A 25,646-nucleotide genomic window follows, 5' to 3' on the forward strand; every position below is an offset into this window, starting at 1 on the left:
AAGTTCCTACTAAGTTAATGGCCTGCGTGTGTACCTGCGTCCCCCACGAAGCTGCTGTGGCTGGGCCAGCACGCATCTTCCAGACACTCTCCACCCTGTGTATCTGTGTGTGTGTGTGTGACGTGCATGTGTAGTCGTCTTTTTGTAACAGAAGCGCTTGCTTTGCAGTTTGTCCTGAAACTTCACTTTGGGTCTTGTTTTGTCGCGGCCGTCATTCAATTTCTGTATTCAAGCCCACAGCATACTGTCTGTGGTCAGCATGTTGGCTCCCTTGTGCTCGTGCACCTGTAGGACAGGACCCCAACAATGGGTGCCATCAGAGGGCACACTTGATAAAGGCCGAGCAGCTCACCCCCATTCCCCATGCCCACTAATGGTGGTGGGGCTGGCCGAGGACCGCTATGCTGCTGGAGCGCTTCCGTCGCCGTCTCTCCTGCTTACTTGGTCTGCTCTGCTAGAACATAAGCGCTGTGACGCAGGGACATGGGCGGCCGTGCCGCAGCACCACAGGTCACCATCCTTGGACACCACTGCCTCACGTGACGGCCGTCCTCCCCAACACGGCCCGGCGTCTGGAAGCGGGTCTGCCCACGCTGTGTGGGGACCGCTGGGCACGGGCCAGATGCCGTCCTCTGCTGAGCTCTCGCCTGCTGCCTGCCGGGCGCTCCTGGAGCCTGGACAGTCCTGCGTCTGGCGCGTGTGGGACAAGGCTGTGTCCAATCCGTTGTCTTCTTTACAACTTCCTGTTGACTTTTCTCCAAGTCAATAAATGTGTGTCCATCCAATCAGAGCCCCACAGGCTTATGGCAGGGGGGATCCGGCCCACGCGCCTGCCTGTGACGGTGTTGGTGGCCACAGCTCAGCCGCAGGGAGAAGCGTGGCGGCGCTTCCCGTCGAGCTGCACGCCCACTTTCCCGACGTGGATCTTTTCTCCTCTGCTCGCCTTGCTGCGTGCCCTTTCCGGGTCCTGGCCTGATCTGGCCGAGCCATGGTGCTTCCCGTGGGGTCTCTTCCGGCTCTCCTCCGCACCGGCCCTCCCTCCAGACCCCCCCACAGCCCGGGCTCTCCCTGCCCACCCCCAGGCCCCTGCCTTGCCAGGCGGCACTTTGGCCTGGGCCCATGTGCTCCTGCTGCGGTCCCCCCACTGCATCTTGCCTGCACACCTCCGGCCGCGTCCTGGCACGCTGCTGGGGGAGCATCAGGCCGTGGAAGCGCGCGTGCCAGCAGGGGTCGTTCTTGGCGCACACTCGGTCAGTCGCTCGGCTGGGGTCGGTCCTGGGTTAGAAAGCGCCTCGTTGGGACCTTGAGGGCACAGCCCTGTCCCTAGAGCCCTGCGGCGTGGCGGGTCTGCCCGTGGCCCCGTGGAGGGGCCCTGCGCCGGGTTGTCAGTGCTCTGGCCTCCCCTGACTTTCTAGTCCCTTTCTGAGATTTATAAAATCTCATGTTGGCTTTTTCCTCCCAGCTTTCCTGCTTTCCCACTCTTAGGCTCATTTTTGAAGATTGTCCCAGCTTCCTTCTCGGGCCGTTCTCATGACACGTCAGCTGGTTCCGTCACACTCTTCCTCCTCGTGGTTTTATGCCGCGGCGTCCCAGGCAAGCAGCGCCTGGGCCTGTGTCGTCCGTCACAAAGCGCCCCCGCACGAGCGGGCCCCACGCCGGGCTCCACGCTCTGCAGTTTGAGATTCTGCGTCTTGAAATAATTTTGGGACAAGAGGCCCCTTGTTTCAATTTTGCACTGGTTCCTGCCAGTGATGTGGCCGGTCCTGGGGACAGACTGGGGACAGCCAAGGGAACGGGGGCACGTCCTGCCTCGGCCACCCTGGCAGGACGAGGGGCTGGGGGCTGCCTCCAGGAGAGCCTTGAAGAGCTCCCCTAGGCCCGGCGAGGGGCGGAGCTCCAGTTCTTCTGGACTCAGAGACACGGGCGTGGAAGGGACAGGGCGGGGGGGGGAGGCCTGCGGGGGCTCGGAGGTGAGACCTGGGGTCAAGAAGGAGCCAGCGCGTGAGGCCAGGTCTGGAGTGGAAGGCAGAGGGCAGCAGGGTGCAGCCCGCCAGGCACACCAGGGCCTGGTGTCTCCAGGCAGTGGTGGGCAGGACCTGGCCATGTGTCAGAGTCCCCTGGCCATCTAAGACAGGACCTGTCGGCCCGCACGGGGCTGGGTGCCCGCATGGGAAGCACCCTTCAGTTCACCTGGCAGAACGGACAGGGCCAGGTGCCGGTCCACAGCCTGGCCATCAGCGGCCGTCACCAGCGCCCCACCCGCCGCATCTGACGCCTCCATGGTGTCTGGTGGGCATCGGGGCAGCCGCCCAGCGGGGCCTCCCCCAGGCTCAGGAAGGCACAGCATGCGGCACCCGCTTCTGACAGACAGGGCTGGCACCTGGGGGTTCCGTGGGGACGTCTGCTCTGGGATGAGTTCTCGGCAGGACAGGTGTGTCCTCTGGCCTGTTTCTCTTGACCAGGTTTTTTATTTGCCTTGGCTTCGGTTTTTTGTTGTTTTTACGTAACAGTAAGAAACCTGTTTTAAAAATACAAGTGGAGCATGTGAATTTATGCTTTTCTCAAAGTAACAGCTTTTAAAAAATACAAGCGGATGCTCTCCTGTAGACCCTGGAGAAGGCCCTTGTAACTGAACCCTTTGCATCCCACGTCGCCGACGTCTTGCGAGTGAACCAGCACTTTCGGCGTGGGTGCTGAGTGCTGCGCAGTAGAAGGGGCAGCTGCCCCCGGGTCGGTGCCCTCCAGCTCGGCTGAGCATCAGGGGAATTCTGGCCCTTTCTGAAGCTTGTCCTCGATCTCTGTGGCAGTTCTAGTTTAGGTCCTTTGGGGGCCTCAGAACAACTGTGCTGGCCTCAGAGCCGCCTTCGGAGCAAGGCGTCCCCAGGAGCTGGCCCTGCGCAGGGGCTGGAGCAGCCAGCTGTGCAGCCACGGTGTCGTACGAGCCCCGACAGGCAGCGGCCCGCTTCTTACAACCCAAACCGATCTGGGTCCGATTCCAGGGGAAAAATCATTTATATCGCCTGTTGCTGTGGAGTGCAGTGAACTTGTCGTTCCAGAAGGATTGAAAACAGCAGAATTGTTGATAAAAAAATAAATCAGATTTACTGACTTGAACTCTATAAGTGGTCTCAGAAATACTGGGGCGAGCCTCAGTCCCGAAGGCTCGAGCGGAGCATGTGCCACGGAGGTGGAGCCACATCGTGGACATCCCTGTGCGCAGGTCGCGCTTTACCCCAGGCGGAGGGCCCCCTGCGCTCCCAGGAAGGGAGCCCCTGAGCTGCGCTTCGGGGGCTGTCCCTGCCACCCCTGGAGGTTGACTTAGATGGTCTTGGGTGGGGCGATCCGCTCGGGAACCAGGTGGGTACAGCCTGCAGGCGTGTGGCGGTCCCGCCCACCCAGCGGAGTGTCCCCGAGCGCCTGCCCGCGGCCAGGTGAACGCGGGAGGAGACGGTGCCACCTGGTGCTCGGCGCGCCGAGGGAGCCCTGCGGGCCTCTCAGGGTCTCCCGTGGCCCCTCTGGGTTTTCCGGCTCCGTGAGGGAGGACTCCCAGGGCTGCGTGGGCAGGTGGCTCCTGGAGTTCGCCCTGGAGACGAGGGATTGGGATGCACAGGGTGGCGCCCGTGACTGTCACCGCACAGAGCCACCATCCCTGTTTGCCTTAAGAACGACACAGCCGTAAAGGGCACCAGTGACTGACTTAGAACGGCCACCCTCACCACTGTGCAGACCTCACACCTCTCCGTTTTCTGCCACGCGCAGTAGATCACTGAGTCTCGTTGCCTGGTGTTGGCAGCACGCGGGAGCGGCGGTGTTGATTTCCGAGGCCTCCTCTAGCACGCACGGAGCCTCGTGCCCACAGGAACCCGCCAAGGCCCCGGCTGCTGTCACCGGGCGGCACTGATGGGTGGGGCCGAAAGACTTCTGCCCTCGTGCCTCCCCTAAGCGGCACGTCAGCGTTCCGTGACTGTTCACCTCGTGTACCCACTTTTAACGCCAGTAAGAGCGTCGTGAACCACATCGTGTCTGTGTGGCTGTAGTGACGTGGTGTCTTCTTTCTGTGCAGCTTCTGAACCCAATCTGAAATTACGGTCCCGGCTAAAACAGAAAGTGGCTGAAAGACGGAGCAGCCCCCTGTTACGCAGGAAAGATGGGCCCGTGGTCACGGCTCTGAAGAAGCGCCCGTTGGACGTCACAGGTACAGTAGTCAAGCAGACCAAAGCTGCCACCTTCTCCAGGAGGCTCTTCTCCCCAGCAGCACGGAAGCCTGTCTCTGCACGTCCCCGACGCTGCCGGGAGCCAGCGTGGCCTTGCTCCTGTGGGGCCGGGGAGGCTCCGCTCGGGGCCTGGCAGCCCGTCTACACCCCAGCGAGGCCCGAGAACCATGTGCGCTGGACACAGGCGTGGTCCGAAGCAGGGAGAGGTCGACGAGGGACTGGGGTTGAGGTTTCTCGGAAGACTGACCCCACCCGCCCCCCTCTCAGTGGTCAGGGGCAGGTCTGGTCGGCTCCCCCAGCCCTGAGCTGCTGCTGTGGTCATAGCTCCCGGCCAGAGCGTCCACACTCGGGCAGAGAGGAGCCAAGGGAAGCCGCACAGCTGTTCCGCCTCCCAGTCCCCGCGCTGCACTCGACCCCCACCTGGTGGCGGGCACGCAGAGGTGCAGCAAGGGCTGCGAGCTGGCTGCAGAGGTGCGGCCAGGGCTGCAAGCTGGCTGCAGAGGTGCAGCCAGGGCTGCGAGCTGACACACACAGAGGTGCGGCAAGGGCTGCGAGCTGGCACGCAGAGGTGCGGCAGGGGCTGCGAGCTGGCACGCAGAGGTGCGGCAGGGGCGGCGAGCTGGCACGCAGAGGTGCGGCAGGGGCGGCAAGCTGGCTGCAGAGGTGCGGCAGGGGCTGCGAGCTGACACACAGAGGTGTGGCCAGGGCTGCGAGCTGGCTGCAGAGGTGCAGCAAGGGCTGCAAACTGGCTGCAGAGGTGTGGCAAGGGCTGTGAGCTGACACGCAGAGGTGCAGCAGAGGCGGCAAGCTGGCTGCAGAGGTACGGTAAGGGCTGCGTTCTGGCACACAGAGGTGCGGCAAGGGCTGCGAGCTGGCCGTGATGCTGAGCCTGGCTCTCAAAGCCCAGCACCTTGGGCCCGAGGTACTGGGGAGGCAGTGAGGGTTCTTGAGCAGAAGAGGGGAGAGGGCCTTGAGGAAGCCAGGCTCTTGAGTGCGTGCAGGGAGAAGGCGAGGGCTGCCCTGGCCAGACAGCTGTGCAGTGAGGCTCAGGGAAATGAGCTTGGCGCGCTCCATTCCTTCCCGGGCGCTGATGAGGTGCGTGACTGGCATGGAGTTGAGAGAAGACGCGCGCGGCCCCCATTCTCCCCACCTGCGCACGCTGCAGGTGTCCCCGTCCAGGTGCCGTCCTGCTCGCTCCTCAGACGAGCCCCGTCCCCCCGTCCACGTGCGCAGGGGCTCTCCTCTCGCCACCTGCTGTCAGCCGGGCGCCGTGCCGATGTGAAGAACGTCTTTCTCCCTTAGGCTGGGTTCCTAGAGGGGGACGAGGAGCAGGCGCAGCGCGGGGGTGAGGAGCGGGTGCAGGGCGGCTGTGCTGGGGCTTTTTGGTCCCGCAGAGACGTGCTGGGTCCCCACGCCCTGCTGTGCGGCTCCTCTGGGGCACCCTCGGGGACAGGCAGTCCAGGGAGCGGGAGGGGCTGGGCAGGTGGCCAAGAAGGCCCCGGGTCAGGGCTACGTTGTACTGCCCTCCAGCAGGTGATGGGCTCACTGCCAGAGCAGGGGAGCAGAGGGGAGGGGAGAGGAGGGGAAGGGAGACGAGGGGAGGGGAGGGGGGAACAGAGGAGAGCAGGAGGAGAGTGAAGGGGAGGGGAAGGGAGAGAAGGGGAGCAGGAGGGGCCAGGAGGGGAGGGGAGGGGAGCAGGAGGGGAGTGTAGTGGAGGGGAGGGGAAGGGAGCAGGAGGAGAGGAGAGGAGAGTAGGAGGGGAGGGGAGGGAAGAGAGAGGAAGGGAGTGGAGGGGAGCAGGAGGGGAGGGGAGGGGGGCGGCGGGGAGGGCAGGGGCTGGAGACAGAGAGCCGCCTTTAGCCCTGTAAACCGGGAGCGCGTGCTCGGCCCAGTTCCAGTTAGTGGCCGCCAGTCAGCGAGATTTGGCCCAACCGGAAGCCCGGGTCTGGGTTTGCTGTTTGTGACGGGTGAGCGAGTGAGATGAAGGGGCGGGGGACGCAGTGAGGGGGCTCGCTGAGGGACAGGCCAGCTGCACCCAGCAGGCTCCCCCGCTGCCCGAGGACCAGGGCCGGGCCAGCCTGCAGCTGGGCGGCTGGGGGTCAGCTGGGGGCCAAGTGGCACCGTTGGGCCGAGCTAACTTAGGTCTGCGTTTGCCCTTTACATCTCCCTGAAGCCGAGGGGCCTGGGGCTAGTGACATCGCCACTCTGAGCCTCAGTCTCCCTTTCTGTGCCTTTCTCCCGGGTTACTGCGGGGAGATGTGTTCACCCAGGCCCAGCGTGCCCTGAGACCTGGGGCTGCTGGCGTCTGGGCCCCCCCTCGCGCGTCCTTGCCAGGGCCGCTCTTGCTGGCCCGCGTGTGAGTGTGGCTTTGGGGCAGGGCGCTGCTTCTCAGAGTTAGGACCGAAGAGACGCGTTGACTTCCAGTGGCAAATGGGCCACGCGGGGTTTTCTTTGGAAGGTAAGGTGACAGGAAGCTACACTAGCCCGTAGAGACGGCCAAGCGTGTGTATGAAACAGCATCACTGGTACTTCTGGAAGGGGACCTGAGCCCTGGACAGTTCCTCTCCTCCGTCAGTTCGGGTCAGAGGGAGCCTGGCTCCCTGCGGAGTGGAGTCCCTGCCGCACCTGGAGGCGCTTTGAGAATATCTCGGGGTGTTGAAGTCACACTCATCGACCACAGGACGTTTGCTCGCGCGGCGGAGACCAAGACCCATTCAGAGCGGCTGCGGCCGCCCTGCCTGCTTTCTGTGTGAGCGCCGGCTTCGAGAGCATTTGGCCTCTGTGCACTCTAGTCTTTTGTTGTTAAAATATCAGCACCTATTAGTGGGCTTGCTTTTCGGGCATTGAAGGTCACCTTGAAGTTCAAAAGAGGCATAAAATCAATAACATGCATCTTAGGCTGAGGCGGGCCATGCACAGAGCTCTCCGTCTTGTGGGCTTACGTGGAAGTCAGTGCAAAACAGAAAGCGGGGCATTGCGTCACGCTCCCTGGCATGGGCCCGCGGCTGTGCCCTTCCCTGCTGGGTTTCTGCCAGTCGGCCGAGATCCCTGGCAGGCACCCCTTGTTTGGGCCGGGGGTGCCTCCCTCTCTGCCCGCTGCCTCCACGCAGGCTCGTGCTCACAACAGCCGTTCTCCCGCCTCCCCAGACTCCGCGTGCAGCAGTGCTCCAGGCTCGGGGCCCAGCTCACCCAACAACAGCTCCAGCAACGTCAGCACCGAGAACGGGATCGCGCCCGCGGTCCCCAGCGTGCCCGCCGAGGTCAGTGCCAAGCCGTCCGCTCCCCATGTCTGTTCCCCAGTCCCAAGGATCCGACTCGGGCCCGTGATTTGTTTGGAATGTCCCGCGTTTGCTCTTGCCCTCCCCATCCTGACTTTCCAAGCTGGGGGGAGAGGGGAGTTACCCCTAAAAAGGTCACTGTTGTGGACTTCCTCCTCCTCTGCCCGCTCGCTGCACACACTCTAAACGTGAGCCTGTTACCTCGAGGCACGAGGGTCCGTGCCAGTGCACCAAGCCCAGCCCCGTCTCCGCAGGCCGCATCAGCACAGAGCCCGTGTGCTCGCGAGCTCCCAAAGTCCCGCTGCTCCCCGCAGGGTCTGGGAGAAAGCTGGCACGTAGGAACAGGTGCAGATAAGAAAGGAGGTATCCGCTGTGCTTAAGGAACTCTGGCTCCATGTTGGCCAACCAGCTGACCCTGTACCTCGTCCTTGCTGGGAGGAGAGGCGGGACCACCAGGCCACCGGTCAGGTTGGAGTGAGAGTGGTCAGCAGTGCCACTGGCTGCCAACACAGAGGGCAGGGCTGCCTCCACGGTGGCACAGGTATCGGAAGCCTCAGACCACAGGCCTTGGCACCACTTGCCCCCAGTCCCCTCAGGCCGCAAGTCATGCTGGCTAGAGTTTCATTCATTCATTGAGAGGGACTTTGACAAATGGGAATGGGTTCATAGGGGCTGCCAGGGCAGAGAAGATTCCAGAAAGCATTTGGCAGGAATGATTTCAAAGACACTGAAGTTCAGCTGAGAAGAGGGGGCTCCTGGCATCCAGGGTGGGTGGTACCAGGGCCGGCTGGGTGCCCACCCTTTGACTAGACCATGTTCAGGGTGACTTTAGGACAGTGAGCTGCAGGGCCTTGACCCCAGGGCTCAGCCCTGCCCTGTCCATGCCCTTTGCTGACCAGGCAGGTGTTGCTCTAGCTCCTGCCTGAGCCAGCCCTTGGGCCAGCCCCCAGTAAATGAGCTTGGGGCCATCGAGAACGTGCTTCCAGGCCCCTTCGTGCCAGTGAGGAGAGGCTAGCACCGAACGACCCTCAGGAGAGAGGCAACTGACCCTTGTGCTTGTCGAGTGATGTGATGGGCTCAGTGACCGCAGAGAGGCTGGCCATTCACGTGACTGAGAGCTCCAGAGCAGGAGGCTCAGCCGAGTTCTGTTTGCGTTCTTTCTACCCTATAAGAAACCATAATTTAAATCATTACTTACTTCCCTTCTTAAACATTTAGAAATTCTTGCCCTTCCAAGAGTTGACAGACCTTAATTTGGGTACCCAGTACAAGTGCGTAGCATTTTCATTACAAATGGCTAGATCCTTTACGAGTAAAAAGATTAAAGATGAATATTATGGCCAGGAGAGAGTTCTGTGCTGCTGCATCTGGGTTCTTTCATTCCATTTACTCTTATTCTTTTTAGTTTATACCTACATATTTTTTATTACTGCTTGTGGCAGTTTGATATTACTTACAAATTCCAAAAAGAGATATTGATAATGTTTATAAACTGGTCTGTTCCTCTGGGCATTATACCCCTTTGATTGAATTAGATTCAGAGGATTTTACTTTCACTTTATTAAATCAAGATTAGGGCTTTGATTTGACCATGTCCTTAGGGCGTGCAGTGTTGAGTCCCCCACCACGTTAGGGGGCTGGAAAGCAGACTCTCACATGGAAGTAGATAATACAGAGAAGAAGAACACAGAGGAAGAGATGGCTCCAGTGATACAGCAGAGGTCCTGGGAAGAGAGATGAGCCTAATGGTTTACAGCCAAAGAGAACAGAGCAGCTGGGAAGTCCTGAGAGACAGCCCTGCGCAGCCGACAGCTGAGGTAGGAAGAAGCTGGGCCCAGGGAGCCTTAAGAGGAAGGGAAGGCCGAATCCTCAGACGCTGCCGCCTTGAGGCAAGACTGGCCATCTTGCTTCAGTACACGGCAAATGACCGGTGAGAAAGTACCTCTTATGGTACCTTGAGTTGGACTCTTTAGGGCCTTGTGACTATAAGCTTCTACCTCAAATAAATACCCTTTAGAAAAGCCAACAGAGTTCTGGGACTTTGCATCAGCACCCCTTTGGCTGACTCATACAGAATTTGGTACCAAGAAGTGGGGTGGTGCTTTTGCAAATACCAAAATGCTGGAACAGTTTTATAAATGGGTAAAGGGTACTTTTTGGAGGAATTATGAGGTACTTGATAGAATGCTTAGATTGCTTTGTAGAGACTGTTGATAGCAATGTGGGTGCTAAAGGGACTTTTTATGAGGCCCTAGAAGTAAATGATGAAACTATTATTGGAAACTGGAGGAAAGGCAGTCCGTGTTTCCTAATTGCAGAGAACTTAGCACGATTAACTCCTGATGTTTTATGGAAGGCAGAATTTGAAAATGGCAAGTCCGGGCGTTTAGTTGAAGAACTTTCCAGAGTCTTGGAGGATGTCGTTTGGCTTCTCCTTGCAGCTAATAGCAAAATGTTAGAGGGAAGAGATAAGCTGATAACTGAATTGTTGGGCACAAAGAAAACAGAAACTCATTCTGGAAATTCCAAGCTTCTGGAAATCAAGCCCCCAGACACTAGTGCCCCATTTGAGAACTTAACTAAACTTAGGGCTTTTTAAGTCAGGATTGAAAATGCACTTATCCAGGAAGGGGTTGTGGACAGTCTTACTGTGTGATGGGTTGGAGCCCTGCTTCCTGCATGCTAACCCAGCAGGCTTCATGAGAGAACTGTGTGAACAAAGTCATCGATGCCCCGGACTAAAAGGGACATGGAGAGAGATGGAAGGGAAATGACTTTAGGAGAAAAGCCATGGAAGCTGAGGTCTGGAATTAAGACATCGCTTTGGGCCAAGAGAGGATCCCCACCCATGTGTGCAGAGAGGGTGAGTTTGCCCCACAGTTGAAGAGGGTGGATGTTCCAGCCCACTATTCAGGCGCAAGAAAATGGCCATTGGGCAAGCCTGTGGGAAGGGGTGGGCCCCCATGAGGCCCCAAGGATGAGAAGAAACCGTCATCTTCAGAAGGACTCTCAGACTTTGGAAGCTGATGAAGTGTGCACTGCTGGTTTTCAGAACTGTAGGAGACCAGTGGCTCATGTTTCTCTCCCAGTTTCTCCTTGTGGTAATGCAAATGTTTATCCTATCTCTGTACTTCTGTATATTGGAAGCACGTAAATGGTTTTGTTGGTTTCACAGGTCTACAGCCAGAGGGGACTTGGCCCCAAGACAAACTATTTCTATAAACTGACTGTGATATGATTTTTGTACTTAGCATTGTTACTGATTTAAGGTTTTTTGGTGTTTTTTTTTTTAATATTGTAATGTCTTTTTGGAATTCAGAGGGTGGAGTGTGGCAGTTTGATATTATTTATGAATTCCCAAAATATATTGATTATGTTTGTAAACTGGCCTGTTCCATTGGACGTGATACCCCTTTGATTGAATTAGATTCAGAGGTTTCACTTTTACTTTATTAAATCAAGATTAGGGCTTTGATTCAACCACATTATTAGGGCATGCAGGGTTGAGCCCCCACTGCCTTGGTGGCTGATAAAGCAGACTCACACGGAAGTTGGTACACAGAGAAGAAGAGCAGGGAGGAGGAGAGACAGCGCCATAGACACAGCAGAGGCCCAGGGAGAGAGATGAGCCTGAGTGTTTGCACTAAAGAGAACAGAGCAGCTGAGAAGCCCTGAGAGATGAGCCTTATCCCAGCCGACAGTTGAGGTCAGAAGAAGCAGGGACCACGAGCCTTACAAGGAAGAGGGCGCCTGAACCCTCACAGACGTTGCCCGCCATCTTGCTCAACACATGGCAAATGACTTTGGTGAGAAAGTACCTCTTACGGTACCTCGAGTTGGACTCTTGAGGGCCTTGTGACTGTAAGCCCCAAATCAATACCCTTTATAAAAGCCAGCAGAGTCTGGTACTTTGCATCAGCACCCCTTTTGACTAATATCCTGCTTTTCATCCTACCAGTTTGAGTACTTACTTAGATTACTGAAAGTTTTAACAGCCCTTTTCTGAAAGACCGAGGTCATATCTGAGCTCTACCTTTACTTAGCCTTAGAATTTGGCCTAGAAATTACTTCCTGCTAGTTATATCTTGTTGAGCACGGTCATAGAGACTTATTTTTATTGCACATGGGCAGTTATCTGCTTAACAGTTAACATTATAGGGATGCGTTATTTCTGTTAGATTACGTGGCACAGATTTAAATTATGCATTTAAGCTTTACAAATCTCACTTTCTGTAAACTAAACTTCTGTAAATTAATAGAACACATGAAAAGGATCCCCAGGAGCTGTAGAGTGCAGCTCATGCCCTACACCAGACGTGTATCGTGCTAGGCCGAGGCGGTCTGCACGTGCCCTGCACGGTGTCCTCTGCTGGTCTCAAACACCGTCATCCACGGCCGTCCACGCGCTCTGACCTCAGGCCCCCGCAGGAGGCCCCTGGCCATGGCAGGGGCGGTTGGGTCCCAGAACGGGCTCCTGCCCCGGGGCAGCTTCCCCCAGGCTCTGCCCACGGAGGGCAAAACCACAGCCCACGCTTCCCCTTCACATGGGCAAATTGACCTGACCAAGTAATTGTCAAAAGGCTGCTTTCTTTCCAAATACAGTGAACGTTAGTGTTGATTTTTAAGGAGGAAATTAGAACTTTGTAGACATTTAAATTGTCTATGTGTTTTGTTTCCAGATAATTATAATACCGTAGAGTCATGCTTCACTTGCCATTCTCTTATCTTCTTTTCTAATGGATAACTTGCTGATAATTGCTTTTACTTTTGACCCCCAAAAAAGAATGTGGTCTAGGAAAATTGTCAACTTTTGTCTTCCCAGCAGCCCTTTAATCCTTACTGTGCAATTAACATGCACTACCTAAAGGTAGTAGGAGGAAATTCTCTGGGACAAGATGTACTGTTTCCTCATAAGAAATGAAAACTGTCTCTCTCTGTTTTGCCCTCTCGGTGTGCAGATAAATGTTTGTGGGAGGTATGGTATGTGTTTCCAGGTGACTCTGAAATATGACACTGGATAAGATCTGTGCCTAAGGAATTGTGCGGGATATAGAATATGCAAACATAAGCCACAAGATTGTAATCACTCCCTGCTCACTCTGCCCTCCACCACCTAGCCAGGGCTGCAGACGGTGTTCTGTTGTTTACTAACATTCAGCTTCTGAATTCATTTCTTGGAAATGAAATTTTACCGCAGTTATGTTCTTCTCATCCTTAATTATATCATGCACTATGAGAAGAGCTAGGAGAAATCAATTCATGTCTTCCATTATTAGCGTTGCTTTCTGTTCACCAGCATTCTCTCTGCCAAAACCCTATTAGCTAAGGCTTCATTCACTGTCGTGGGTTCATCTGTCCTTCGTTTATTTATTTATTCCTTCTGCACATATATACTGAGGGTTTACTGTGTGAAAGATACAACAAGGTCGAGTCTAGATGCAAAAAAAAAAAGTAAATATCACTGCAGTTCCTGTCCTCAGGGACTGCCACCTCCAGCCCTTTCTGGCTGTCCTTTTAGTCCTTATTCTTGGCATTCAAACATATGATTCTGTAAGTAGAATTTCAGACTTAATGATCTGTCATAAACAAGTTTCCAAGGAATCATTGACAAGGTTTTTCCCGGTCCCCCGAGTGTCCTGGTGGCTCAGCACACCTTCATTTGTTTAACCATCCACCATCCTGGACCTATGGCCTTGTGTGTATCTAAGGTGAGTTCTGTAGAGTTTCCCTAAGATGAATTCCCAAAAGTGGAGTTGAGGGTCAGAGTTAGATCAGGTTTGAAAGCTTTCGACATGGGTTGCCAGACTGTCTTGAGAAAGCGCCCACCAGTTTGTCATCCTCCCAAGAATGTGCTTCTGTGTTTGTTTGAACCAAGGTGGTACTATCAGTTTTTATAAGTCTCTGCCTATTCGGTAGATTTTAGATAAGTTTTTAGGTTTCCACTGATGGTGAATCTTTCTTCCAGGAGTTTTTGTCCCCATTTGTCACATGCCTTTGCTGTGTGCTTTTCTCAATTTTAACTGCCGTCAGTTTGAGAGCTCTTTGTATCGTCACCTCTCCCCCATGTGCGTTACCCAGATTGTTTTCATGCTGCTTACCTTTTCTGTTTGGGGAGGTTTTTTTCAAATATTTGCCTCTTTGGTTTCTGCCTTAGATATCATGTTTGGAAAGACATTCCCAATTCCAAGAATATATTCTAGAACAACTTCTGGTACTTTCATGACGAATAAGAAATTCAAGTAAAATCACGCCCGAGCTTGGTGGATTGCGAATCCAGCATTTTGAAGCAGCTCCTCTGTGCGGGGCGTGTGCTGAGATGTTACGCTCCCACGTGTGCTACAGTTGGTCAGATCTGCCTGTGTGCTAGGATGTCCACAACGCAGCACCCTGTGCCCTTAAGTGTGTGTGTTTGGGCGTTTCTCTCCCCCCTCTGTTTGGCCACGGTTGACTTTCTCTTCCCTTTGTTCTCCACCTGCAGGCCAGTTTGGCGCACAGACTCGCGGCCCGTGAAGGCTCGGTGGCCCCTCTGCCCCTCTACACTTCGCCTTCCCTGCCCAACATCACCTTAGGGCTCCCTGCCGCCGGCCCGCCCGCGGTGAGTAGGCCTCGCGCTCCGTGGCCTGGGGTGGCCGTCCCCGCCCTCAGGCCTTGGCTCACGGGCTGTGCCTCCCCAGGGGACAGCGGGCCAGCAGGAAGCCGAGCGGCTGGCGCTCCCGGCCCTCCAGCAGCGGCTCTCCCTGTTCCCCGGCACCCACCTCGCCCCCTACCTGAGCACCGCGCCCCTGGAGCGGGACGGCGGAGCGGCGCACAGCCCCCTCCTGCAGCACATGGTCCTCCTGGAGCAGCCGGCCGCGCAGGCGCCCTTGGTCACAGGTGAGCTTGGCCGGGCTCGAGGGCGGGAAGGAGGGCCAGCCCTCCCACACGCACCTGCAGCCTCCACGGCGCTAACCTGCCAGGCGAGGGGGACAGCCTGGAAGGGGAGGCCACTTAGACCCTTTGCTGAACTCTCGGGGAAAGGATTTCTGGCCCTCCTAATTTGCATGTTGGTTTGGATTATGTTGAACATAAAACAGACATGGGGAATTGACGGGGGAATAGTCAAGTTGTTGGCAGCAGCATCGAAAAAAGAAACTGCACTGTCTGTGAGGGGTGGCTATATTTAGAAAAATGTAATTCGGGGAAGAATTGGGAATTTTAGTTTTACTAAAGGGCGACAGCAGTCAAAAAGTGTTATTTCAGGGATGGCAGAACTCGTGGCATTGGCTGTTGATGGAGGAAGAGTTCCATTCTTTAGACCGTTTTATCTCTGTGCACAATCCTGAATTTGTGTTTGGCTTCCTGGAAACCATATTTATTTGTTCAGAATTAAAAGCTAAATTAGCCTCCGCGCTGTGTACCTGTTCTGAATGTTCTGACGTTAACTCATCAAAAGGTGTGTACAGGTACACCTTGGCAGGGCTGGCACGGGGGGCTTCGCTGTGGTTTGGCCGGGCCGTGTGGTCTTGGGGCTTTGTTGTGCTGTTTGGGCTCATCTCTGAGTACTCAGCTAGTTCGAGTCGCCACGCCAGGCCGGGCAGGAGCACGCCTGCACTCTCGTCGCCGTCTGGGCTGGATTTGACGCAGAGGGCTCCCTCCGTGGTGAGGCCCAGCAAACGGTGTTGAACTGCAGGCACATGCGGGCCAGCTTCTCCCCACTCGGGTCTCAGTTTGCCGGAACTGCTGGGACGGACGCCCACAGTGGGCTGGTTTAGACAGCGAGCGCCTGCTGCCTCGGGTTTGCAGCCTGCAGGTCTGCCCTCCGCGTGCCAGCAAGGCCCTGCGCCTTCCCACACGTGGCAGACATGGTGCCACCGTCCTCCGCTGCGGCAACGTCCTCGCTGTCCCCTGGGGCGGGCTCTGACTTGGGGCTTCAGCCTCCTGATTCAGGCCGTGCCCTCAGCAGCAGCGTCTCCGGGGTCCTGCTGCTGGGATGCCCGCAGCCTCGGAGTGGTCGGCACGGAAGCCGTCTTTGCTTGGGGGTGACCTTCCTCATGGGGTCTTTGGAGGGTGTCTGCTGGCTTCCCAAGATGCTGAGAGTAAAATCGCTGCCCCTGGCAGAGGTGGGGAGGGTGGCCACTGCCCCCCACCCGGCAGCTAACACAGCCGTCACCCCGACTTCCACGATGGCACAAGCCGCAGCCCTTGGTCTGGGAGGAAGGCAGGGCCCAGGCAGCTCGGCCCCGGATCATGTTCTCCTGTGCCTCAGTTTCCCCATCTGCAGTGGGGTGAGAAGACCTTTATAGCGTGTCCTGGGCTGCTTGGGTCCACGCTGGCGCCCGGCCCCAGGGAGCCCTCAGGGCCGTTGGTCCAGGTTCTGGTCGGTGCGCCTTGGGGTCTGTCTCCGTGCTTGGGTGTTCTCCTGCCCTTCACTTCCCCCGCTCCCAGCCGGCACCCGCAGGTTCTTCCCAGCATCCCAGGGCCTGGTCCCACTTCTCCTGTGGACAAAGTCCCGGATGCTGGCCTCCCGCTGACCCCCGTGCTCTCCCTGCCGAGCCTCAAGACTTTTCCATCGTTGGCGGCTGTGCTGCCCGATGTGGGAGCCCTGACTCCCAAGGGGCAGTTACATTGAAACAAAGGCGCAAAGTACAACTCTGCTCCGCAGCCCTGGCACAGCGCCCCACGTGCCCCATGGCCGGGGCCGCCCAGAGCAGAGCAGGGCCCAGCCCTCGGCACAGAAACGAGGCCCGCTCTCGGGCCAGGTGCCCTCTGCTCCGCCCGTGTGCCGGCGGGCTGGCCCTCGCCGCCTGCTGCCAGGCCACTGCCCCGAGTTACGGAGCGGATGCCCTTCCTCAAGGCCCTTTCGCTTCAACGAGCCCAGCCGTGCCCGCCCCGAGGTGGCTGGCCGTCGGCTCCTCCCGCTGCCCCTGCGGGGACTGGCCGCACCTGCCGCCTCGGCCTGCTGCACCTGCTGCTTCAGTGTGCGCCTCCGTCTCCCACAGGCTCCTGCAGTTCCGACAAGGCTGCAGTCCTCCCTCGCTCCAGCCCCCTGCTGTGTTCACCGGGGAGGGACACGTCAGAGCCTGGGGTCAGGCTCCCGAGCTGTCCTGGTGTCCGGCCATGACGGGGAAGGCTTGCGGGCGGTGTGCTGGTGGTTTCTCCCCACACCTCGGTGTGCGAAGGTTAGCGCTGGACCCGCGCCCTCGCGGGCGAAGGCAGCAGAGGCCCCGGGAGAGTAGGAGGCCTGTGGCGAGCACGGCAGCTTCCCCTGGGCTCCACCCCACGAGCCCCCGAGACGCCGTCGCAGGGGTTCGTGGAGGCCTGAGCTCATGCGCTACCCCATGAGTGGCCCCATACAAAGTGCTTCTTTTCTAGAACCTCTTCCTGGGAAGGGCAGAGTGCTGTGATGGTCCCAGGGACTGTGTCTCTGAGCAGCTGCTTTGCCCTCTGGGGGCTCCCAACAGCAGGAAGTGGTTATCTCGCAGCTCAGCGCAGGGCTGGCAGCTCCCTCGAGCCCGTGGGTGTTTCCGCCCCGCGCCTCCCACCTGGACCTGGCGGTCCACGGGGTTTCCTGCCCCCGTCGTCGCCCGGCACCCTGCCCTCGTGCGTGTCTCCGTGTCCTCTTCCAAGGTCGTATTGGAGGATGTCGCCCTGCTCCACGTGCCCCCATCTTGACTACTAGCTCCACCTGTCGCATTCCTGTTTCCAAAGAAGGGCCCTCTCTTGGGTTCTGGGGTCAAGCCCTGAGCACATCTCCTGGGCCCACAGTCCACCTGTGAGGCCTGCCACAGCAGGACTGGAGCGCAGGCTGCCATTTTGCAAACAAGGAAGACGTTGTCTGCACAGAGCTCTGAGCTGCTACAGCAGCACAGTGCACAGCCGTGGCCTGGCAGGCCTGCGCCCGCCCGTAGCCTCTGCAGTGCAGCGGCCGCCACACGGGGTGGCACCCAGGGAGAGGGGGGAGGCGTGGGCGTTGCCTCGTGAGGATGGTGCAGGCAGTGCGAGCCTGCTCGTGTGGACGTGAGTCCGTCTGTCCCACAGCCGCTGCACTCACTGAGGAGGCGACCACTGTCTCCCAAAGACAAGTCCCCAGTGGGGCGGGGCATGTCTCGGTGTGACTCATGTGTCTCTGCGTGACTCACGTGACTTGGCGTGATTTGTGTGTCTCTGCGTGACTTGGCGTGTCTCAGCATGACACATGTTTTGACGTGTCTTGGCATGACTTGGCGTGACTTGCGAGCTGCTGTCCTGGAGCTGCCCTTGGCCTGTCCCCGGCGTCCCGTCCCACTGGGAGGCCTCCCAGAGGCTGCCAGAGGCTTGCCAGCTCCCCACATCCCCTGTGCAGCCAGGCTGACAGCCCCTGTGCCGACCTGCCTCGTGTCTGGCTCAGTTCTCACCTGAGGCTCGGGAAGAATTTCACCGCAGCAGGAGGGCCCTGGGAGGGAGCGAGCGGGTTTTCACGGGCTTGGGCGGAGGTTGCTCGTCTCGCGTGAACTCCCCCACGCCGAGTTGGAGTCAGGCCGGGAGGGACGCCTCGCAGGGCGGGGCTGGACCGCTAGCACGCTCCCGCTTTTCACCTCCTTTTTTCACCCCCACATCTCGCGGGGTGCGTCTTAGTGACGCTGTGTTTGCAGGCCCATCCGTTAGCACTGGGCACAGTCAGACTCCAAGTCTGGATTGCTGAGTGAATTCCAGAGCGCGCAGCAGGCCCTGGGGTGCCCCGGAAGCCGCCGGAGCGCAGTGCGCGCCCGCGCTCTGTCCCGCCACGGGGAGCGAGAGCTGTGGAGCGCACACACAGTCTCCTCCACCAGCCCAGGGCTGCGCCCGCCCCCGAGGACGGAGGGGCTGCTCAGGGTGCCAGGGGGCCCCAGCAGGTGGCCCGCCCAGCCCGGGGAGTGCTGGCCTAGGCGCCGGTGAGGGCGACGGTGCGGAGCATGCCCAGCCCGCACCCACCCCTGGGAGGAGCCTTCAGTCCCTGCTCTGGCTCCCGCCGCTGCTGCGGGCAGCTGGGTCACCCTGGCTGCTGGAGGAAGGCACGGCCCCCCCCCAGCGAGCCCCGGCCCAGGACACGCAGCGTGGCCCTAAGACGGGGGCTGTGGCGTCCTTCCCCAGAGATGCGCATGTCAGCAGGTGGCCCCACACCACGGGACACACAGGTGGGTGTTGAGCGGGGCCGGCTGGGCACCTCCCGCCGCCTCGAGAGCCCTGTTTTTGTATCTGGGTCTCAGAAGATCAAAAAGCCGAGACATCCACTCAGCGCGTTCCTTTAGACCTCTCTACGGATGAGAACGTGTGTGTTTCTCTCCTCCGCTGTGTAAGCCACGGTGGCGTCCCTACCTCGGCCCGTGCCCCAGGAGCGCCATGCTCACCCTGCCCACTGGGCGCCTGCTCAGCCGAGGCCTCCGGCTCTCCAGCCCCCTGGGAGCCACGGCGTCATCACTGAGTCCTGTGCTGGCCATACAGGGCCACTGGCCCCTGTGGCTGTTCAGTAATTAAAATTAAAACAAGGTAAAATGGCTTTCACCCATCGTGCTGGCCGCTTTTCAGGCGCTCGGAAGCCTTGTTGACCAGTGGCCGTCCTTCTGGACACCACCCCCCAGCAGTCTTCACGCCCTTACATGTGGTTCAAAACCCCGTGTCCCCTTCCATTTTAAACAGATATCTGCAATTCCCACTCCAAGTTTACGTGTCACAGCAGAGGCTGTATCTTCTCGTGTGTTTTTATTGGTACTTCACAGCAGTCATACTGCTCTTTTAAACTTAGCCAGTGGAAATGAGATAGTAGCAATTTGACACGCAGTGTTATCCCTTAAAAACATAAGAACAAGATACTTATCAGTCCAAAATTTGTATTGTTGCCTTTTTTTCTTGGGCTTTTTTCACCATTTCCTCCCCAGAAGCTGTTCTAAAGTACTGGGGATTTATGCTGAAAAGTGTCCGCGATGCGTACCTGAACCACGTGGTGTCCACCGCCCAATTCTCTCCTGACCTGGGGCTGAGGGCTCGTCTCGCGTCTGCTGAGGGCCCGGGAAGTTCCTCCCAGCAGCACACTGACCCTTCGGCCCGTCCCTCGTCGGCCCTGGGACAGTGGGGGGGCGAGCTGGGGCGGCGCCCACGGGCGGCAGGGGTGGAGCCGCCGGGCATCGGCCCGCGGGGACCTTCACGTCCCAGGCCACCCGGTGGGGGCAGGGGCCCCTGAGAGGCTGCGGCCTGACGTCCAGCCCCTTCGTCCCTGCCCACAGTGTCCCCAGGGGTGCCCCTTGGGGTGAAGGCTGGTGGTCTGGAAACCGCTCCTGCCCAGGAGGGTGGGGTCGGAGGTCACAGTCAGGCTTGTGCGTCTGTAACCGAGGCTCCTTTGTCAAGCCCGGACTCCGAACCTCTGTGGAGTTAGCACGTCGCCCCCCGGGGCCCAGACCCGTCTCTGTGGCATGTCAGGCCTGGCGCAGGCCGCCCTCCGGCCCTCACGCCGTGTGCTCGCCACATGAGCCCGGGAGCCGCCGCCGGCCGCGCCCGTGTCCTGAGGAGGGGTCTCCGCAGTAGCGGGTGGGCTTTGCGCCACAGGCCCCCCCCGCAGGGCTGCGAACCTCCCCCAGCCCCTGCCAGGCAGGTGCTCACTGCAGGCCCCGCCTCGGCGCAGCGGCGCAGAGCAGGGGCTCCCAACCAGCGGTGGGTCCAACAGCTGCCGGCGTTCCAAAGTGTGGTGAACCCAAGTGGTTTCTCGAGATCGCAGCCTCACGTCTTGTAACGTGGTATGAAACGAACGTTCCTGTACTTCGCGGCACACGTTCTTAAGTGAAGGAAATGCCGACTTCCAGGGGCGGCCAGAGGAGGTGACGATTAGAGGTTGATCTTTTAAAACCCAAGCTCACGGGCCCCCTGAAATATTTCCACGGGCCCTGTGGGGGTCCAGGGCCCCCGGTTAAGAGCCCCTGCCCCAGGTCAACGTGGATGAGCGCCGAGGTCCCTCTGAGGATTGTTACATTTCTTCTGGGGAAGTTGATTCTAGTTTCGAGGCTTTACTTTGAAGTGGTAGCTGGTACTATTAGGGCAACTTCTCCTTCAGAGAACTGTGGGGTTGGCTGAAGCGTGGTGGGGCTTTAGGGAGCTGACGTCGATGCGCATTTTGAAGAGGGAGCAGGGCACCGTTTCCTAGCGGGGAGTCTTCTCTCCTGCGCGCTCTCCCTACTTGCACAGCACATCGGTTTTGTTTTAGAGGTCGCACCCGCCGAGGACAGGAAAGGCATGGGACCTCGTAGTGCCCGGGCGCTGCCGAGGCACCACCCAGCATTAGAGCCTCACAGCTGCCTCGGGTCCCCTGAGCTCAGGTCCCAGGGAGAGCAGGGGCGGGAGCAGCCCCGGGCCAGCCCCCTGCGGTGGCTGTCGCAGCAGGTGTGGGGCTCCCGGCCACAGCGTCCCGTGCATCGTGGGGACCGATGTCTCAGAACAGAGGGGCTTCTGGAGCCCACAAGGGGTGCACAGGTGACAAGAGCGGCCCCCAGGGCCGCCAGGACCTGCTGCGTCCACCCAGGCAGCGTTCCTTCCAGTGTCTGCCGCTGCTCAGGCTCATCCCCTCGGGCTGCCAGGCCCACCCTCGACTCGTGGGAAGGGGTCTTGCTCGACGCCTTTCCCCCAGAACCGTGGAAAAACGGCCAACTACCTCAGCTAACAATTTGTAAAGGAGCAAAATGCAGGTGGATGAAGGGCATAGAGGAGGAAAAACATTTGACCGCTGAGTTCACATGAAGTCATTTTCATGGATAGATTGTGTTTTAAAAGAAGATGCAAATGCCAATTAAAGCAGGGTCCTCTCCTATCAGGAGAGGGGGTCTCATTTCACCCCCCAGCCAGCAAGGCATGGTAAAGCTGGTGCTCTGTGCCCTGGCGGCCAGCAGAGCCGCCTCGGAAAGCCAGGCTGTCGGAGCACCGGGGCCCTCGGGAGCGTCCGTGCCCCCTGGGCACATAGGGCAGTGCCCTGCAAAGGGCCCGGGGACTGGAACCCCAAGGACATATTTTCCCACTCTGTCCCTTCTGCGGCAGTCAGGGAACCCCCGTCTCGATGTTCTTCTGGGGCACCCCAGAGACCCCCAGAGCTGCCATGCCGTCCTCAGTGCAGAGTAGCGCCCGCCCAGCCCCACAGAGCTGTTCAGGTCGCACGCCTTTGAGGGCCCTTGTAGTGGGGCCGCTCCTGGCGCAGGCAAGCCTGCTCCTGGGGCCTGGCCCAGATGACCCTGCCGAGCTGCCTTCCAGCAGACGGTGACCTCCAGGTCGGAGCTCTAGAAACCCCAACCCCGAGTTCCCGCGCCCGGAGCCGTTGCGGCAGCCTCAGGCCTCCAGGAGAGCAGGGGCCCCTCAGGAGCCCAGGGAGAAGGGGCTGCAGGTGGGCCCCCGCTGCCTCCCCTGTGACTGAGCAGCCCTCCACCCCGCCCCACTGCCCCTTCCTCTGCCACCGCCCCGCTCGTGTCTTCCAGGCCTGGGCGCGCTGCCTCTGCACACGCAGCCTCTGGTCGGGGCCGACCGTGTGTCCCCATCCATCCACAAGCTGCGGCAGCACCGCCCGCTGGGGCGGACCCAGTCGGCCCCCCTGCCCCAGAACGCACAGGCGCTGCAGCACCTGGTCATCCAGCAGCAGCACCAGCAGTTCCTGGAGAAGCACAAGCAGCAGTTCCAGCAGCAGCAGCTGCACCTCAACAAGGTAGGTTGCGAACACGGTGTGGCAGGGTGCCCAGGTTTCCATGCCGCCTCCCTCCAGCACCAGCCCCTCCTAACCTAGAGAGGCCAGGAAGCCGCAGGGGCACGGCGCTGGCACAGCGCCAAGTTAGCGCAGGTGAAGGGGCAGGAGGTAGTGCTGCCCCAGGCCCGGGTACTGGGCAGGCTTGCAGCCCGGGTCAGGCCCAGGCAGCGCAGGAGCAATGGTGCCAGCACGCACGTGGTTCTGTCCAGTGGCTGCTTGGCCCGGGGATTTCTTAGAAGGACACTGACCAGGTCTGTCCCGGGTGCAGCAGGAAGCACCCTTTCCACTAGTGTGGAGCCCCAAGGTCTGTCCCAAAGTCTGTCCTGGTCAAGTGGACGCAGCAGGAAGCACCCCTTTCCACTAGCATGGAGCCCCGAAGGCCCGTTTTCCAGGTCGCCGGGACTCGCAGTTGCCAACTTGTTCATGAAGCATCAAAGGAGGTTCTGAGCCAGGCCGGCTTGGAGGTGTCCACGCCTGCACCGTCTTCACAGGTGCTCAGGTGTGATGCCAGGAGGAAGGTGTCAGAAGGGGCCTCCTGGTGCTGCTTGTCCAGACAAGGGCTTGGCAGCATCTCCGTGGAAGGAGGAGCCCCGAACGCAGCTGGCAGCCCCTCGGCAGGCCACACAGAGACTGGCCGTGTGACCCAGCCGTCCGTTCCACGAGACGACACACCTGTCCAAGCGCTCAGAGCAGCGTCACTCACACTCCCCACAAGGGTAACCCCCCAGGTGCCCCCTGAGGCCAAGCAGAGAGTGGCAGGGGTCCAGCCAGATGAGCAGTGATTCAGCCACAGCCCGGAAGAAAGGACCGCCGCCCGCTGAGCCTGGTGAGGTGCCGGGTGAGGGAAGCCAGGCTCCGAAGGCTGCAACTCGTCTCCTCCGTTGATACGGAATATCCAGAATCGGCACCTCCGAGGAGCCAGAAAGTGCACGGCTGCCAGGGGCCGGCCGGCAGGGCTGAGGAGGTGAGGAAGCTGGACGCGGAGCAGGTGGCGGCCGCACAGCTCCGCGGGCCGTGACCTGCTGGGTCGTGCGCTTTAAAAGGGCAACTTCTATGGTGCGTGAGTAACACCTCAATAAAGTCGCTATGAAAGCGAGAGGATACGGTGGAAGGCAGCTTTGGTGGCGATTTTCCGAAGGAGCCTTTTCAAGAACTTGCAGCTCTGGCGATGCGTGATTCCTTGTTAGGTCTTGGTCGGCGTGGAAGCCCGTCGCTGCCTTCCCTCGTCCCCGCCACGCTCAGCTCTGCGCTCCACCTGCTCGTCACCGGCTCCCACCCCGACCCGGCAGAGACCGAGCCCAGGCCCCTCTCAGCCCCCGCGGCCTCAGCGCGGCCTTCGGGAGCGGCTGGCAGCCCCAGCTCCTTCGGCCCGGCCATCGTCTGGCCACAGGTGAGGCACTGTCAAGAGTCTTTACTCCCAGTGCCGCCGAAACCCTCACACTTGCCTCCGCAGCCGGCACAGATTGTGGACGCGCGTGTCCCTGTCTGAGAGGCCAAGCTTGAGGGAGCGGAACCCCCGTTGGCGGGCGGCCTGCGGAAGGAACGACCTGGCAGCTGCGGAGTCTCCCTGCATTTTGCCACAAGATGGACTCAGGGCAACAAATGAGTCACTGATGCTTCCCAGTGTTCCTCGGGTGCCTGGGAGAGCGGACAGACGGATGGCCGCATGTCAGCCGCCCTTCCTGGCCGAGAGGCTCCGCCCCGCCCGCTCTGGGGCTGCAGCTGTGCCTGCTCGGCTTCCTGCTCCTCCGGCTCCGCCTCAGCCCCCGGGCCGGTGCCCATCTCCCCAGCCCCTCCCTAGCCCGCACCTGTCCCCGAGGCCCACGGCTGGGAGGGTCTGACTCACGTCCCCAAGAAGACACGTCCATGTCCTCCCCAGGACGTGGCCTTGTTTGTTGTAGGGCCTTGGCAGATGGGCATGCTTTGGGGCGGGCCCTCGTCCAGTGCGCCTGGCATCCTAAGATGAGAAGAGGCACCAAAGATGAGAAGAGGAGGCCACGCAGCAGCGGGCAAGGCCAAGCCGCACGGCCCCAGGAGCTGGAGGAGGCGAGACAGAGCCCCTGGGCCCCCAAGGGAGCACGGCCCCCAACTTAATTCAGACCAGCCTCCAGCGCCGTGGGACACAGCCTCTGCCCAGGGGTGGTGACTCACCACGGCAGCCACATGCACTGACCCTATAGCCGAGAGACCACCCCAGGCCAAGGGGCCAGGGGTTGCCGTGCCGGAGCCAGGGCCGCCCAGGAGCTTGTCCGCGCACACTAGAGTGCAGCCTTTCAGGCAGCAGCGCTCGGTCACGGTTTGCAGGGTGGGGGAACATTCTGGAAAATCCGTGCCTTGCACAGAGGAGGGGAGCGTTGCACTGTGGCCACAGAGCCCCGGTCTGCATCGGCTGGGCGTCGGGTGTGACCGCAGGGCGGCCTGGTCTGCGTGTGGTGGTGACGTGCACCGAGGCAGGGCCTTCCGTGAGAAGCAAAGAGCTGGGGCGTCTGCGTGGCAGGGCCTTGTGGTTGAGGTGGTGCGGCTTGGACGTCAGTCCTCGCGGGGTTTCTGAGCACCGCCCGGTCATCTGGACCCCGCGGAGCTCCAGGCTTGGCCCGCATCCCTGGGCGTTGGGTGTGTTTCCTCTTAACTTTCGTTCCCGTTTTGAGTATGAAAATGCGGACTCGTTTATTTGGGTGGTCCAACCTCGAGTGTGTCCCAGGCTTTAAATACTGAGATGTTTACAAGTTGGCTTGGCCTGAACGCTAGTCTTTTAAAAAATTTCTTGTTCCAGATAGGGAGGTGCATTTGTTAACTGGTGAGAAGGGTCCTTGAATGTCCAAAAGGCCGTGGGAAGACTTGTTGGTCAGCACTGCCGCTGTTTCGCTGCCAGCGCTTTCACTGTCCCAGTCCCCTGCGTGAATGCCGCCATCTGAAGCCAGCTCTGCTCGTCGCCAGAGCCCACAGCCTCGCTAGTGAAAAGCAAAGCTGGATTTCAAAGGGAAGAGGGAGAAGAAAGACAGGTCCTGCGGCGAGGCCCTAGCCCCAGGAGGCTGCTCGCACAAGCTGCCTGCGTCAGTGGAGCTGGAGCGCCTGCCATGGGCCCGCGCGGTGGCCCTGCTCCCATGGCGATGCCCTCAGGGAAGTCCAGAATGCCACAGCGTCCCCCGTCTCCCGCGGGAGCTGGGGTGGTGGGAGCAGGGTTGTGCAGCTGTCCCACTCGGCAGGTCCCCTCTGCGCACCCTGCCGTGCCAGCCGCTCCTCTCTTCTGACCACCCAGCGCCTCCCACCCAGCACCCTCAGAGGATAGCAGGCTTCGGGGGGCTCCCTGAGAGCATGAAGTTAAGAGGACCGCGGCCGACCTGGGCAGAGGCCCTCCAAGTTCAGCCCTGAAGCCCCCGGCATCAGTCACGGGAAGGAGAGCCCCTGGACGCTGGGCTGGCAGCTTCGCCCACACCCTGCGGGCA

At 59.5% G+C, this 25,646-nt stretch overlaps 1 protein-coding gene across 4 annotated transcripts in view; it reads left to right on the plus strand.

Annotated features, from left to right (window-relative positions):
• HDAC4 (histone deacetylase 4) overlaps positions 1 to 25,646 on the plus strand; it is a 325,560-nt gene that overhangs the window by 248,835 nt on the left and 51,079 nt on the right. For all 4 annotated transcript variants that reach the window (XM_058299783.2, XM_058299785.2, XM_058299784.2 and 1 more), the window contains 5 exons: positions 4,064 to 4,195; positions 7,363 to 7,475; positions 13,972 to 14,088; positions 14,168 to 14,366; positions 21,938 to 22,161. In XM_058299783.2, the coding sequence (XP_058155766.1) occupies positions 4,064 to 4,195; positions 7,363 to 7,475; positions 13,972 to 14,088; positions 14,168 to 14,366; positions 21,938 to 22,161 (785 nt within the window). The remainder of the gene's footprint in view (positions 1 to 4,063; positions 4,196 to 7,362; positions 7,476 to 13,971; positions 14,089 to 14,167; positions 14,367 to 21,937; positions 22,162 to 25,646) is intronic.

The sequence above is a fragment of the Dasypus novemcinctus genome, chromosome 7 (assembly GCF_030445035.2).
Source record: "Dasypus novemcinctus isolate mDasNov1 chromosome 7, mDasNov1.1.hap2, whole genome shotgun sequence".
Classification (NCBI taxonomy): domain Eukaryota; kingdom Metazoa; phylum Chordata; class Mammalia; order Cingulata; family Dasypodidae; genus Dasypus; species Dasypus novemcinctus.